We start from the raw sequence: 14,587 nt of genomic DNA on the forward strand, positions 1-14,587 counted from the left end.
TGCGCTCGGACGAGTTTCTGTTCAATCTGTGGTGTTCAACACGGACGTTATCGCGATGGGAATGCCAGAGATAACGAGCCGGATTACGGGAAGTTGTGTGGCTCGAAAGGCGGAGGTCATCGAACGCTTCGTGGGGCGCGTGACTCTACCGTCGCCAGACCCCGGAGGGTGACGCGGTGTGCGCGCTTGCGATAGCGGTTCGTGAAGTGAACTTTTAGTTGGATTTGCGATGTTTACACGCTTAGTTATTGCTGTGATTTGATTGTGGGCTCGCTAGCCTTGGGAAAGAAACAGTCGACGCGTCAAATGCTGCGGCGCGCACGGCATAGCCGACGCGCATTGGAGCATCACATGACTGGGCAACCGGTTACGATTGAACGCCAGTAGTTGTAATTAATGCCTGCGACGTTAGATTTAATCTTAAAAGCGACCTGACCAGCCATATCAGGTATAATCAAAGTTCGATATGTCGCGGTAAGCGTGCGCTGCGATGCGCGCGAGCCATATCGCCTTTCTTGCGCAACGTTTCCCGTGCACTTGTAATTTTCATGCAAACTGGTTTGAGTTAGTAATATAGGAATAAAAATATGCTCTCTGCGTTAAAAATGTACGTTACTGTGGCAGCATTTAACAGTGATTTTTTTTAGAGAAATTATTGATACCATTGCTCAGGGCATACTGGCTGTGCTGCGAGAAATATTGGATGCCTTGAATGTCAAAAGTAGTAAAAAAAATATGCTCTTGCATTGAAGTTGGGAGTTATGCAGAATACTCTACCAAGCTTCAAAGTAGCTCATTTTCATCCCTGTGGCATGCAAACTTTTGGCAATGAACACCTGCACATTAGTACTAAGTTGCTGTGCCAGGCAAGATAAAACATAAAAAAAGCCAAAAATGGTCAAATTTAAGTAAAAAAAATGCTTAACTTGTTGCCATGGTGACAACACTGCAAAAGGAGGTTGTCCAGTGCGATACAGCCAACCAACTAACCATACTTTGCATTGAAAGCCCATTGAAACCCATCTCCCCTCCGTTTGGTTTGCAAAGGGGGTATGTACTCTTCACGGAGGAGCTGAAAATGATGTTTTCTGGAAAGAGAAAGGCTGTAAAAGGCACTCCAATTTCAAGGCAAGGCCTTCCAGAAGCCCCATGTTCAAAAGGACATGAAAGGCTACAACCGTGACGACTTCTGATATGTGAAACCTATGTTGCAACTTCGGAAGCCGTTTTCTCAAAACGTTTTTTTTTGCCACCTGTTTCGCTTGTACCAGGGATTTCTTCATGACCGCTGGGTCTATTTTGATTCCGTTTCTTGCATTACATTCCTTGATGAACTGTTCAGGTCGTGACACTTTTGGTTTTCCAGATTTGTTTTTTGTGATTTTTTTATTCAAATAATCGTTCACAGTTGACATGCCTGTTGCACAATAACCTCTAAAAAAATGAAAACTAAAAAACATTGTGTTGTAAAAAAAAAATTCTAAAACTGTCACGACCTCGTCCATTCATTTGGGAATGCAAAGCACTTCGAACAAGTTTTCTATCGTGTTTTATAAGCCGCTCAAGCTCGGTACAAGCGGAACAGAAAGAATATTTCATACATAAAAAAGTTTTCAAAATATTACTTTGAAATTTTTATAGTGTTATCACAGAAGCATTTCCAGTTGCTGTGCCAATTTTCATCAAAATCCACAAAGAAATAAAAAAGTTGATTTTGAAAGCCACGTCCCCCCTTAAGGGGGGACACTGCTCTTAAAAAAATTTTAGTTAGTAAGTAAACCCTGTGAAACTTTTCAGTCTTGCTGCTTTTTCCACACTGATTTCAAGTATGGCATATTTTTTGAGTAAGTCAGTTAGTTCTCCGGATAATTAGAGATAATTAGCCATTTATGGAGGAACAATAGACAGAACAGTGTTAGCTATAAAACTGTAGTCAAATGCTATGAACCCTGATGGACCTGATGATGTGGACTATTGAGGTCTTCATCTCCCCTCCCTTCTCTCCCCCATGTGGCCTTGAGCCATCCCTTTTAATAAATGTTCGTTGTTGTTCGTTGAACCCTGATGAACGTAATAAGGGAATTCATTTCTTGATGCACCACTTGGAACTAATTTCACAGCTCATTAAACTTTGGTGGCACCAGTGGCAAGGAACCATTTTGAATGCCCATTTCAAACACCAAAGTTTAATGAGCTGTAAAACTAGTTCCAAGTGGTGCATAAAAAACCAATTCTCTTATTGCACTCACCAGGGTTGTGTTGGAAAATGTCAAGATTACAGTTTTATGGCTAACACTGCTCTGTCTATTGTTCCTCCATAAATGGCTAATTATCTCTAATTATCCTGAGAACTAATTGACTTACTCAAAAAAATATGCCATACTTGAAATCCGTGTGGAAAAAGCAGCAAGACAAGTTTCACAGAGATTACTTAAAAATTAAAGTTTTTTTTTTTTAAGAGCAGTGTTCCCCGTACTGACATGAAATTTCAAACCTCCCCAAGAAAAAAACTTGATGCCTAGCTCCATTTGATCGTGCCAGTTGAGCTGCCAATGCGCAGTTAACGCTGGCATAACTGTGTTTTCGGTGCTGACCCATATTATGCCACTCCTGCTCTTATCTTATCACTGGTAGTATCAAAATTGAATGTTTTTTCGAGATTTCTCGCGTTTCTTCAGGTTTAAAAAAAATCTCCTGTGGCTGTAATGCAGCCGAGTGGATTACCCAAGGCTAGTTCTTTCAAACTGAACAAAGTTGTATTTTAAGTGCAGAGCACTTTAGGGGCTCGCCTTGTCGTCGTAGCTTGCTGTAATGCACGATGTCAAGCGACTGCTGGAATCGGGCGGTGCAGCGAGATAGTGGACCCAAGTAGAGCTCCACGGCGTACCATCATGGGCTGTCCCGGGATGTAGAGGCTTCGAAAGCCCAGCAGTATAGTCATAAGCGTTCAAAACTTGCGAACCACCGGTACTTGTCATACATCTCCCCGTTGTTTAGCGCAAAGAAAACTGCAGGTAGATTTGAGGCGAAATATATGTGAATAACCGGCAGCACCTGCATTCGTTTAGTTAGGAACGCTCGTTGGGTTGGTTTTTGCGTAAGCAAGAAAAAAGTGGCTGTGCGCTGCCGGCACGTGCGGGAACTCCCGCTGGCGCCGTTTTGAGGCAGGGGGTGGCGCGCGAGCACTGCGGAGTTCGGAAATTTGAGTTGCGTTGGGTGGCAGCAGTGAGCAAATAAACGGCACCACAGCCCCATTATGGCGAATCGCTGCTCTGGACTTTCGACGGGTTTCACGTTGAGTGGAACGGCTTTAATTTTTTCACCATGTCCCCCCTTTTATCTCGTGTCATAATGCGGCTCGCGGCGTGCTCTTTCAACTGCAGAGTCCCCGCCGCGAAACTCCCTGGGGCTCGAGCGGAGGGGGTCGTGCTGAACGCCCCGAGCGTGGCGACTTTGCGGGGCCCTCGTCGCCGCGCTCGTACCCGAGCAGTAGTACCACGGCGAACCAGGTGGCCACTCCGCCCGTCCGGCGGGGCTCGGTGGACCACGTGCCCTCTGACGTCCTGCCTGGCTCCCCTTTCTGCGGCCAGCCGAGGTCGCCACAGTTCCGGTTCAACAGCCCGGTACGTTTTGCTCACGGAGTAAGAAATGAGACCGGAGGGGAAACTTTGTCTCCTGGGGCGGCTAAATAACGTCTCAAGCAGTTGGCGTGAGTTAGGCTAGCGGATTGGAGAAGAAACTTGAAAACCTGCCGCAGTGGCTCAGCGGCTAAGGTGTTTCCGCCGCAGGACGCGGGTTTGATTCACAGCCTCTGTGGCTGCTTTTCACACTGAAGTGAAAAGTAAGAACGGCTGTGTGTGGAGATTTTGCCGCCCTTTAAAGGTTACCAGGTGTTCTGGTATCATTTTCGCCTGCTCTGTTGGCTTGAGCGGGGACTGTGCTTCTCTAGACCAAGTCCAATCAAAGGCAAAATGGAGGTGCCAGCCATAGTTACCTGAAACTATGCGTAAACTTAGCTAAGCCTTTGAGCCACGGAGAGGAGAATGATAAGGGTGATGCTTAGAGATTGGAAGCGGATGACTTTAACTTGGGAGTTGGCTCGGGCGGACGATATCCTAGATCAGATCGAGGAGTAACTGCCGCGAAATGGGGCTAGAAGTTGAGGTAGACGGATAACTCGGTAAAGGGTTGAAATGAGAAAATGTGGCGGCAGAAAGAATGCGTTTGGACAGCTCAGTTTAGGAGCAGTTGGAAGCCGATGGCCAGAAGAGGTTTTTATACCGTGGTGGACGTAGAAAGAGGCTTGTGATGATGATGACAACTGTCCTTATTGAAGTAGTCTACCATTTTTTACGGACTCCAAGAATTTAAACTCGCTGGATATTTCGGACTTTCGTGGGGAAATGCCAGTTGTCCCAAAGGATTAATGACTCGGGCTGCTCTTTAATGCGGACTATTTTTTGTTCCCCTCCAGGTCCGAAAGATCGGTCGGCTACTGTATTTGGCCTCCCAGAAATTGCAAAAGATGGACGGGAAAATGTGGTTGAGCCTCTGCGTTGTTTGCGTGCCGTTCTAACGGGTTTTCCTTGATTGCAGGGTCGTTCAGCCTTTCCCCCTGGCATGCACGCTGCCGGGCCCGTCCCCCCTGCTCCGCCGATGGGCATGTCGCCGCCCCATGGCCGAATGCCCGGACCCCCCACCCACGGACGCATGTCACCAGGCATCCATCCCCCTGGCTTTGGTGAGTGTTTTCCACCACCGAAAAACTTCCGGTTTTTATTGAAATTTAGTGAGCATATGAGGATTTATCGAAAACCGTCTGCAAGGTTCGCACAGGTCCTTGAAAACCTTGAAAACCTTTGAATTTAGAAGTGTAAATTTCAAGGCCTGAAAAGTCCTGGAGTTTTTAAAGGGTCTTTGAAAACCCTTGATTTTTCTGAAAAGAACCAATGGCCCTCTCTTTTCACCAGAATTTAAAGTGTTTGTCATGAATTTTAGGTGTTAAAAATGTAAAGAAACATTGTAACGATCAAGTTTTAATGTATTGCGTGAAATTACGAGTTGTGGATTCTCATTATTACGAGGCAACATTGGGAGCAGCGCTCCTCAATAGAATTCATGTCACGATACAATCCCGTGAAAGCCGGCTTCGGTTCTGTATCTTGCATGTTCCATCTAGTCTGTGGCCGGCCTTCCATTGCATGTTTGCTGTGCCTCATACGCTCCATCTGCGTTTGCTTTTACGTGCAAATGGTGGACGTGTACATAGTTCATCCTGCCTTGCAGCAACACTTGCCGAGTTAATTTCAGCTGATACTCTTGCTGACAAATCAAACAGCCTCAGCAAAACACCAAGAAAAAAGAAAAACCTCTTAATATAAACTATGAAATAAAAAATAAAGCTGGGGGAGCATTCATGAACCCATAGCGCCTATCTAAATGTGCATTAATGTTCTTAGGTATTAGGCAATATCAAAATTTTGCACTGTGTTGAAGAAGTTATAAATAATCCCAGATAAAACATAAGATGGGGATTTTGAAAATGTGTTTTCTGGTCCTTGAAAGTCCTTGAAAACCCATGAGTTTTTGCTTTTGAAGCCCGTACGAACCCTGCTTCTGGTTTTCGATGAAATTTAGCGAGCATACGAGGGAACCTCTATCAAATTTTGGCGGTAGTAAATTTGCACCTTGTGTACCGTGAACGTAGTAACTAAACAACATTTTCAAGTTTGGGGGGAGAAAGATGGATTCGTAGGGTTTGGGTGTGAGAGTAACCTGGCCGCCATCATCACCGCCCCTTGTAGTCCAGAGAAGGTTCTGGCCTAGTGGCGGTGGTGTTTCTCTCATGTTGCGACTTCGGTTGGGGTTGCGGTGCCAAAAATGGCCATGAAGTGATGTCAATGCCGTAGTGATAGCCAGCTATTTTAAACAGGAAGTTATATTAGCTGTCAAAGAGCTTTCGGGCCATTGTGCTTCCAAAGTGAAGAGTGAATGAAGGGAGCGCCCATGGCTGCACCATTTCTGCAGGTAACAGATTGTTGTGGTTGATGTGGATGTTATGTTCTTCTTGTACAGTTTTTGTAACTCTGCCGGTGAAACTTTTTCCTTCCCAATTTTGCGTTAGGGCAATCAGCCCTCATGTTACATATGTGGGGGCTTTTGTAACAACCTTCGGAACTAACAACCTTTGCAAATGAGGGAGCCATTTAGGGTAAAAAAAAAAAAGGAAGAAAAAGAAAATCATCCCCTTAAAAGTTGCGTCTGCTGCTTTATCTCTGTCTGTGCTTGCAGATTTTTTGCCACTGTTTGACCCACACCGTTGTAGCTTCTCTGCTGTCAGCGAAGTGGTGTTGCATCTGTATCCAATTTCAGTGGGCTTGTGCTGCTTTCAACTAGAGAAACTCAATATACGCCAGTTGCGAAACTCCCCATAGGCCCCATGTATCAAAAGACGGTCCACGGCTGCCTCCCCCCCTGTTTGTGCTGGGGCAAACAGGGGTAAGTAGGGGCAAGTGTGCTGACTGTAAGGTTTAACACACTGACGCAACGCAGGCGATGAGGTGCGCCGTAGTGGAGGGCGCCGGATTAATTCTGACCACCTGCAGGGGATCTTTAACGTGCGCCGAAGTCTCGTACACACGGGCGTTTTTGCTTTTCGCCTCTGTCAGAAAACTGGCCGCCGCAGCCGGGAATGACACCCATATTCTCGGGCTAAGCAGAACAATGCCACAGCCGCTGAGCCACCATAGTGGGTACTAATCATCTGTCAGCAGGAAGTTGAAGTAGTACCCAGTTGCTTGCAGCGGCTGTCGTAAATCGTAAAAGGAAACACCGGGGAAGCATTAGTATATATAACCTAATTTACTGTTCCCTAACTTGGAAAGCAAGCATTTTCTTTTTATCAGGTCATGTTATTAAGTGAATGTGTAGCAGAGCTCAGTTTTTGTCCGCGAGGTGCTGCACCAGTACACTCACCCCTCAGCTTCCTCGAAGCGGGGGTGCTTGCACTGCCCGGATTATGAAACGGAGTTTCGCAACTGGTGTACATCGAGAAACAGGTTTTCGGTGTGTCGGGGGTCTTGACGGAGTGTTCCTTTTTTTGTCTTGGCGCAGGCAACCGGATGCCGTTGCCCCCCGTGCCTCATCCCATGCTGGGCCGTGGCCGGGTGATGATGCCGCCCCCGCACTGCTCTCCCATGTTGCTCAGTGAGTGTGTGTGTGTGTGCATGTGCTGCCTTTCAAGTGCAAAGTGCTTTAGGGGTGTCGTAGCTTAGCTCGTTTGTGGTCGTGGTATCTAGCCACCGTAGTCACAGCATCACGCACCCAAACAGGGGCTTCGTAAAGAAAACGCTTCCCCTGGTCGGGATCGAATGTGGGCCCCTTGCGTTGCAAAGCCGATGTGAATCCCATTGCGCCACACAGGCACAAGTTACTCATGGGCAAAGTGTTGGAGGTGATCTTTGTGCTGCGCCGCAAGTTGCCATGGAGGTTACCACTGCTAGGCTGCAAATGAGTACGCAATGATTTTAAAAGAAAATCATGAATTAACACATTAGTTAGCTCATATTAACAAAAACTTAATCCGTTGTCTTTTTATAAATTTTTTTCGGGCGCTGCGGCGCCCTCTCTTGACTACTTTCGGTATTAGCAGTGCCAGGCCGGTACTTGAAACTGTTGAATAGTTTCCTGGCTTGGGCGCAGTCTCGTCTGAAAGCTTGCTTGCGACGTGTGCGACAAAGCTGCTGCCGGTTCAGCACCAGGGATTGATAGGTCTTGGCCCATGCTTTGTCGTCCTGTATTGCGGTTGTGTGGCAAACGCTTGTCGTAACAACAAAGTGGCTTTCTTCGAAGTTGCCTCCCGTGCAATCTGTTGGGAGTGAATTAGCTTTGCTGTTAACAGAAATGTCTGTATATCGCAACAAGTCAAGGGAGGCCTCGTAGATTCCTAAATGTGTGATGAAATTCAGCAACATGATGTTGGGTCAATCTTGTCCACACCTGCGTTACTAGGATCGTGTGCTGTAGCAGATGGCGTCCGGCAGACCAGCGTAGCCAGACTGCCGTTGCAAACAGGGTTTGCGCTCCCTATGAACCATTTGTGAGGGATCTCAGAGGGAGTGAGTACACCCTTAGAGGCTAAAGAAAGCGTCGGGACGGGGTGATTTGTCCAGTAGCACGTCTTTCACACTGGACGGTGGTAGTTTGGTGCGTAGTGTTGTGTAACGGTTGAAGCATCGGCGTGAGGGCTTTGTGAGCTCAACGTTCGCGCCTTCTCTCCTTGTGCCAGACAACCCGGGAATGCGTGGACGAATGCCGCTGCCAAACAACATGCCGGGCTTCCAGCCGGGACTGTGAGTGCCGTTTATGACCTTCTAACATTCCTTTTTTTTTTTTTGCGTTTATTTGCACTACAGTATGCGTGTGTGCACACTAATAATTGATGGGGGTGGATTCGGTCAATTGACTGTTATAATCAAGAAACACAAACGAGAGACCGCGTATTTTTTCCTTCACTGGCTCAGAAAGGAAGGGTTGTTTGTTCCGAGCCTGAAAGCTGTGCGGTTGTGGGGTGGGGAGCTCGCAGAAGCGGATAGTGCTCAATGCAAATCTGATTGTGGGAACAGGAGTCATGAGATGTGTGCACCAAGGCCAGTGCATGGCTGGACAGTTGTGTATAGCCGAAAAGCAGAAATCGCACCATTGCGCAGGGAGGGAAGAGTGTCTGTGTAGAAAGTTTCAGGCTTCGAGGCTATCACTCTGGAATTCAGAGAGTGAAGGAAAATTGGGCTGCTGCCCGTTTCACGAGCGCAGCTTGGATGGAATCGAGCCGTGGTGATCAGTGCACAGAACCAAGTGGAAAAAGGAACAGAACGGCATCTTCTTTTTCTTTTTTTGCTGACGATACACGTGAGGATAAAGGTAGAAGCGCAATGGTGCGTGTGTTGTTTGACGCAGTTTTCCCATGACAGTTCTCTAGTGAAAACGCAGCCTAAAAGTTGGGTATTCCCCAGGGCATTCCTGTGGGTGGGTTCCTCTTCACTGTTATCCGTGCCCAACAAGTGCTCCATGCAAGCGCCGATTTGATGTTCGCCGAAGTGATGACGGAGTTGACGTCATGGGCAGGGTTTAACGTAGACGTCGTCAATGCTCCACATAATCGGGTATTCGTCGGCTGATCAAGGGACATGTCAGTGAGATGCTAATGGCAGAAATCAAGACGGCTGGGCTTTACGCCAGGAAGGTGCAGCAGGCCCTTAGCGTGCAGTGCTTGCTGATTGATGGATTATGAGCTTTTAACGCGCCAACACAACGCAGGCGATGAGGCGCGGCGTAGCGGAGGTTTCCGGATTAAGTTCGACCACCTGGGAATGTTTTAACGCGTGCCAGAGTCTCAAACGCACGCACGGATGTTTTTGCTTTTCGCCTCTTTCTTTTCTCTCTTTCTCATCTCTTCTGTGCGGCGTCTTTCGTGCAGCCCTGTCTCACCGTGCTCTCCTCCTCTTCCTCCTCCTCTTCCTCCCACCTGGGTCCTCTCGTCTCCTCCTCCTCCTACCTTTCCACCGCCGCCCTATCTTCCTCCTCATCCTCTTCCCGCTCCTCCCTTTTTACAACCGCCCTCTGGATGCGACAGTGCGGCGGCCATGGACTTTCGCCGGCTGCTGTACCCTCGCCAAGTTCAGCACCCACTGCTCAATAAGTACGTCCTGTGCACCATGGGGAAGCGGTATTTTCTGCCGAGATGGGTACAAGCCGCCGGCCGCTTCTGGTGTGAGGCGGAAACCTGATTAAATGGGTGGATATGCCGCCCTCCCGCACCCAAACGATATCGTATCGCCCTTATTTACAAAAGGAGTGCGTAGAAGTGAACGTAGAGAACATTTTACAGTAAAACGAAAAGAGGTCACTGGTCTTTGCAAAGCATTTGGCACTGCTGGTTCCTGAACTCGTGCGTTTCACGCCAAAACCTGTGGTTCTACCCTGAGGCTATTGGAGGCCAAACAGCAGGGCTTTCTTAGTGGTGGTTCAAAACATTACGAGGAGTGTTCGAAGCGAACCAGTCAGTGAGGCTGGGAATGAAATTTTGCTTTCACGAAGGGAGTCTGTTGACTTCTGTGAACGAGGTTGACGTTTTGGGGAGAAATTGGATGATTTCTCCCTGTGGGGGGGTTAGCTTCAAAAGGGAGGTCATGAGGGTTCTTGGATTCGCAGTCTCGGACTAACCGCGGATAGTCCAGCGGCTAGTCTGGGAATTCTCGTCACCGTAGAAATGTGTAAGTGAAAGACAAATGCCGGAGTGAAGAGCCTCGGTGTAGGTGCGTTTGCATTTGTACGAAAGCAGTTAACTTGAATTTTAAAATGCGTGAGCATTTCTCTGTAGGCTTGACTAAGAAGTGCGTGTGGCTGTCCGTAACACTTGATGTGCTGCAATTTTGCCGCATGAGAAAGGACTAACAATTAAGGGCCCTGGGGCCTACATACTTCGGTGTAAGGCTCGTTGTGTTGCCCCCCCCCCCCCCCCCCCCCCCCAACACAAGACAGATTTCTTCCTAGCAAGGCAGCTGTGCTTAGTAGTGAAGCCAACTTTACAAGAGGCTCGGTGTGCAGTCTGCAGGAACGTGCACAGTGTCTTACGGAGATATTTCAAGGGTGGGAACTAGTTGGCCTGTATTGGTAGATTACGGGGCCAAGAATATAAGTAAACCATTCTCGCAACAGTTTTTTAATTAATAAGGAAGAAAACGCATGAAATGTTGAAACAGATGACGACGCCCCGTATGCTTTCGGGTAGTACGGTTTGCGACGTCGCAAAAGTTGGGAGCAGTGAGAGCTCAGTGGAGAAGCATCAAAGTTTTCATCAAGTGAACAGTTCCTAAATGGTTGAGCACGCAGAATACATGTAAATCAATGCTTTCCGGGAGCTCATCACGGACTACAGCTTTTACACATTGCAAGATGGGCTGCGCCCCAAGTGCTGCAGAGTCGGCCATCATACTTTCAGTTTCGTTTTATGGAAAAGCATTGGCGTGAAATTAGTGAAGTCAATAACCTATGATGGTGAACGCCTGAGTTTCGGCAAGCAATGACTCCGGCAGGAAGTGACAAAAGGAACACCATGTGTTTAGGCGACCCGCCTAAGCTAATCTGCCATTCTCCGCGCGCGGAGGTTGCTATTGGTAAATCGTGCCCACGCCCAGTTTGAAACCTTATTACTCGTAAAACACACAGCGTACTTACTGCAGGTGGTTAGCCGACTGATCGGACCTTGCGCTGTTCTGTTCGCTGCGAGCCACTGTTGATAAACAGCCCGTGAAGGCGTGTGTCACGTAGCTCTACCCTTGTTATGTCGGGGTGCGGGAGAAGCGGGCCTATGTACGAAGACTACTTGACACGGCTGCCAGAAAGAGCGTTTATCTCAGGCTAGGTTCGTGCAAGAGAAGGGAATGTGAGATGGCCGCGATTTCAAAGACTAGGTGAGGTGAAGGCACGCCCTCCTGAAAGTGCCACAACGCCCTTGGCAGTTGCGTTTGCATGGCATTTGATGCGGCGCTTGTTGCTTCGAAAGGGGCTTTGCTGTGACTGGCTCGGCTCAAATGCGGTATTGGGGGCCAGTGTAGGCGTGTGTACTGTGGTGGCCACTTGAGCATCTAAAAAGCATTTTTCGTTCAGTTGGGAACAAACCATTGCAATTTAAACCAAGCCTCCTCGGCCAGAGAAACGTAGGGGTCGGCCATGACTCGTTGACCTAAAAGCTACCGCTGCCAGCATGGGAGAGCGTAGCGCCATGTAGCGCCAACCGTTTACGCGCTAGACCACACCAGTGCCTCGCTCCTACTTTGTGACACGATGGTTAGGTCATGAAAAATGAAAGGGAAAGGGGAGAGAGAAATGCCGGCTTTATTTACTTATTTCTCGGCAAATAACGCATCTTTGCTTGTCGAATAAAAGTTAAGAGAGCTACGGAATTTATGATCTTTCAGTTAAGACTCCGTTCAGCCTTTAGTGTCACTTTAATAAAAAACCTAGGCTGCTGTTGACACCAGACTCTGCAAATTGCCCCACAAAAAGTGTTTCCCTACAGTGGCATTTGTGTATAGTAGTCGAGCCAACTTCCAGGGGGGGCTCTGTGTTTACTAGAGCACTGTATGCATTTACCCAGGATTTCAGAGTTTGTCCAAATATTTCTTTTTTCTTTGGGAAGAGTGTGTGGTGGCATAGCATGTGCTCGGGGAAATGCATCGTAGCAGTGCGTTTCTTGTCGCACATCACTCTTTGCGAAAGTAAATGCGTCACTTATCCACACCCAATCCATGAGAGTGGCCTCTGGAGCAGCAGCAGCAGCAGCCCTTTTTGCAACCCTTCGTGTCCGCAAACACCAAGGGAAAGTGAAGAAAAAATGGGTGTCTGTGTTGTTTGGCCTCTCCTCAACCGCTTCCCTCTGTGGCCCCGTTGTTTCCAGGAACCAGGTCCGGTTTGGGCCTCAGAACAGTGGGGCCAGCCCGCACTACCAGCAGCACGCCTACCAAACGGTGTTTGGTAGCCCTGGCGGTGGTGTGCCGTTTGGCAGCCCTCATCAGGGTGGCGGCGGTGGGGTGCCGCACATACAGCACCCGTACCTGAGGACGCAATTCCCTGGCACCCTGGACCACCGGGACGGCGGCAGCAATGGTTCGTTCCACCCGGGTAAGGATCGTGTGGTGGTGGTACTCCGCAAGGTCCACCGCCGCGTTCTGTGCCCACTGCTGTTCGTTGGCAAGGAGACTCGAGGTGCCAGGGATTTTGGTTGGGTCGTAATAGGGGGTCGACGACACTCTGCTTGGCTTGGTATGAGACATTGTCCACTTATTAGCTTGAGTTCGATTTGAATGGCAGCAAGCTGCAGGATGAGGTGAGAACGCAGGCTGTCCTGACACAGGACACAGGCTGTCCTGGTAGCATTTTAAGCGTGAGGGACGGGGAGGGAAGGTCACTTCTGTTGTTTTCTCTTTTTTGTGTATGTGGGGTCCGATTGCTTGGTAGGGAGACATTGACCTTCGGCTAGAATTTCAAATCTAATAGCTTTCAGTGTGCAAGTTCATCAAAGTGTTTATAGTTGACAGTTTAGGTACAAAGTACAATCGATGCGGTGGCTCAGTGGCTGACGCGTTGGGCTGCTGAGTCCGAGGACATGGGTCCAATTCCTAGCCGTGGTGGCTCCTTTTCCGATGGAGGCGAAAAGCGAAAGCGCCCATGTGTTGAGATTTCAGCGCACGTTAAAGATCCCCAGTTGGTCAAAATTAATCTGGAGCCCCCCACGACGGCGTGTTTTATAGCCTGCGACCCGCCGCGGTGGCTCAGTGGCTAAGGCGTTGCGCTGCTGAGCACAAGGTCACGGGTTCGATTCCCGGCCGCGGCGGCCGCTTTTCTGATGGAGGCGAAAAGCAAAAACGCCCGTGTGTACGAGATTTCGGCGCACGATAAAGATCCCCAGGTGGTCAAAATTAATCCGGAGCCCTCCACTACGGCGCGCCTCATCGCCTGCGTTGTGTCGGCGCGTTAAACCCCACAATCAATCAATCATCAATCATCAGTTTTATAGCCTGCACGTGTAGCTTCAGCTCGTTAAGGGGACACGCGGGTCGAAAAAACGCGATTTTTTTGAAATACACCGATTTTTTGTTTTCCCTTGCATTAGCATCTTTGACTATCCTTCTTTCTTGGGTAAAAAAATGAAAACGAAATACGAACGAGAACTTAGTGAAAAATGTGTCTGAATGACTCGCGGTGACCCAAGAAATCGTGCAATCAAGCCAAATTTCGGCCAGGTTTGAGAATTTATTCCACACGACAGCGTGGCTCGCCGCCATTTTGGTCACTTGAGAGAGGTAGATCAAGCCTTCTTCTTTCGATTGAGCCGCTCGCCAGCTTCGTATCTCCGCGTAAAAAAAATTTTAAAAATGTTTCTTCCCGCTTGTTTTGCGAGCTCCCACTGGGCATTTAAATCACGTGACGCGAAAGCGGGACCGCCATTGGCTCTTGCCGCTTGTGAGCCGCCATCGCCCGCATCCTTCCGTTCGCTACTTCGCGCTATCTTTTCTATTTCCTTATCGTGTGTTTTTAATCGTGAACGGTGAGGAGAAGCGTGACTTTTGTCGCCGGAAGCAGCGTACTTCATGCCGGTACAAAGGAAAGCGCAAGCGGCGCAGCATTGTGACGACCACGGCCAATGCCGGCACGACCGGCACCGTGAGGCCTAACGGCGCCGGGCCTTCAAGCGTTGCAAGCGCGGCTCTACCAGGCGGGGCTGATTTTATCAGCGAAGATATCGACTTTATAAGCGCATCGGAGAAGAAGTCGGCAGCCTTCCAAAGTGAGGAGACAGCCAGCCACGGGAGCGGTGCAGTTATCTGTGGAGTCGGCGCTCTGACTGACCTTGAGTGCCGCCGTGTGCGCGACGTGCGGGAAGTGCGAACTCGTCGTAGTCGAGGTTGCGAACAAGCGGAAGGGCCTCGCATCGGTACTGGAACTGAAGTGCAAAAACGAGAAGTGCCCTGTGGGAGTGGCTTCAGGAGTGATTTCTTCTGTTTACTCGTCGCAGCGCGCTGCCGCC

General features: G+C 48.8%; 1 protein-coding gene across 4 annotated transcripts in view; it reads left to right on the plus strand.

The window, feature by feature from the left end:
• Patr-1 (Protein associated with topo II related - 1) overlaps positions 1–14,587 on the plus strand; it is a 46,892-nt gene that overhangs the window by 16,102 nt on the left and 16,203 nt on the right. For 3 of the 4 annotated variants that reach the window (XM_077675282.1, XM_077675285.1, XM_077675283.1), the window contains 6 exons: positions 3,384–3,623; positions 4,597–4,741; positions 7,114–7,206; positions 8,288–8,351; positions 9,632–9,697; positions 12,458–12,681. In XM_077675282.1, the coding sequence (XP_077531408.1) occupies positions 3,384–3,623; positions 4,597–4,741; positions 7,114–7,206; positions 8,288–8,351; positions 9,632–9,697; positions 12,458–12,681 (832 nt within the window). The remainder of the gene's footprint in view (positions 1–3,383; positions 3,624–4,596; positions 4,742–7,113; positions 7,207–8,287; positions 8,352–9,631; positions 9,698–12,457; positions 12,682–14,587) is intronic. The other variant, XM_077675284.1, reaches the window with a different exon arrangement.

The sequence above is a fragment of the Haemaphysalis longicornis genome, unplaced genomic scaffold (genome assembly GCF_048455015.1).
Source record: "Haemaphysalis longicornis isolate Haplotype H1 unplaced genomic scaffold, Haemaphysalis longicornis Haplotype H1 scaffold_6, whole genome shotgun sequence".
NCBI lineage: Eukaryota > Metazoa > Arthropoda > Arachnida > Ixodida > Ixodidae > Haemaphysalis > Haemaphysalis longicornis.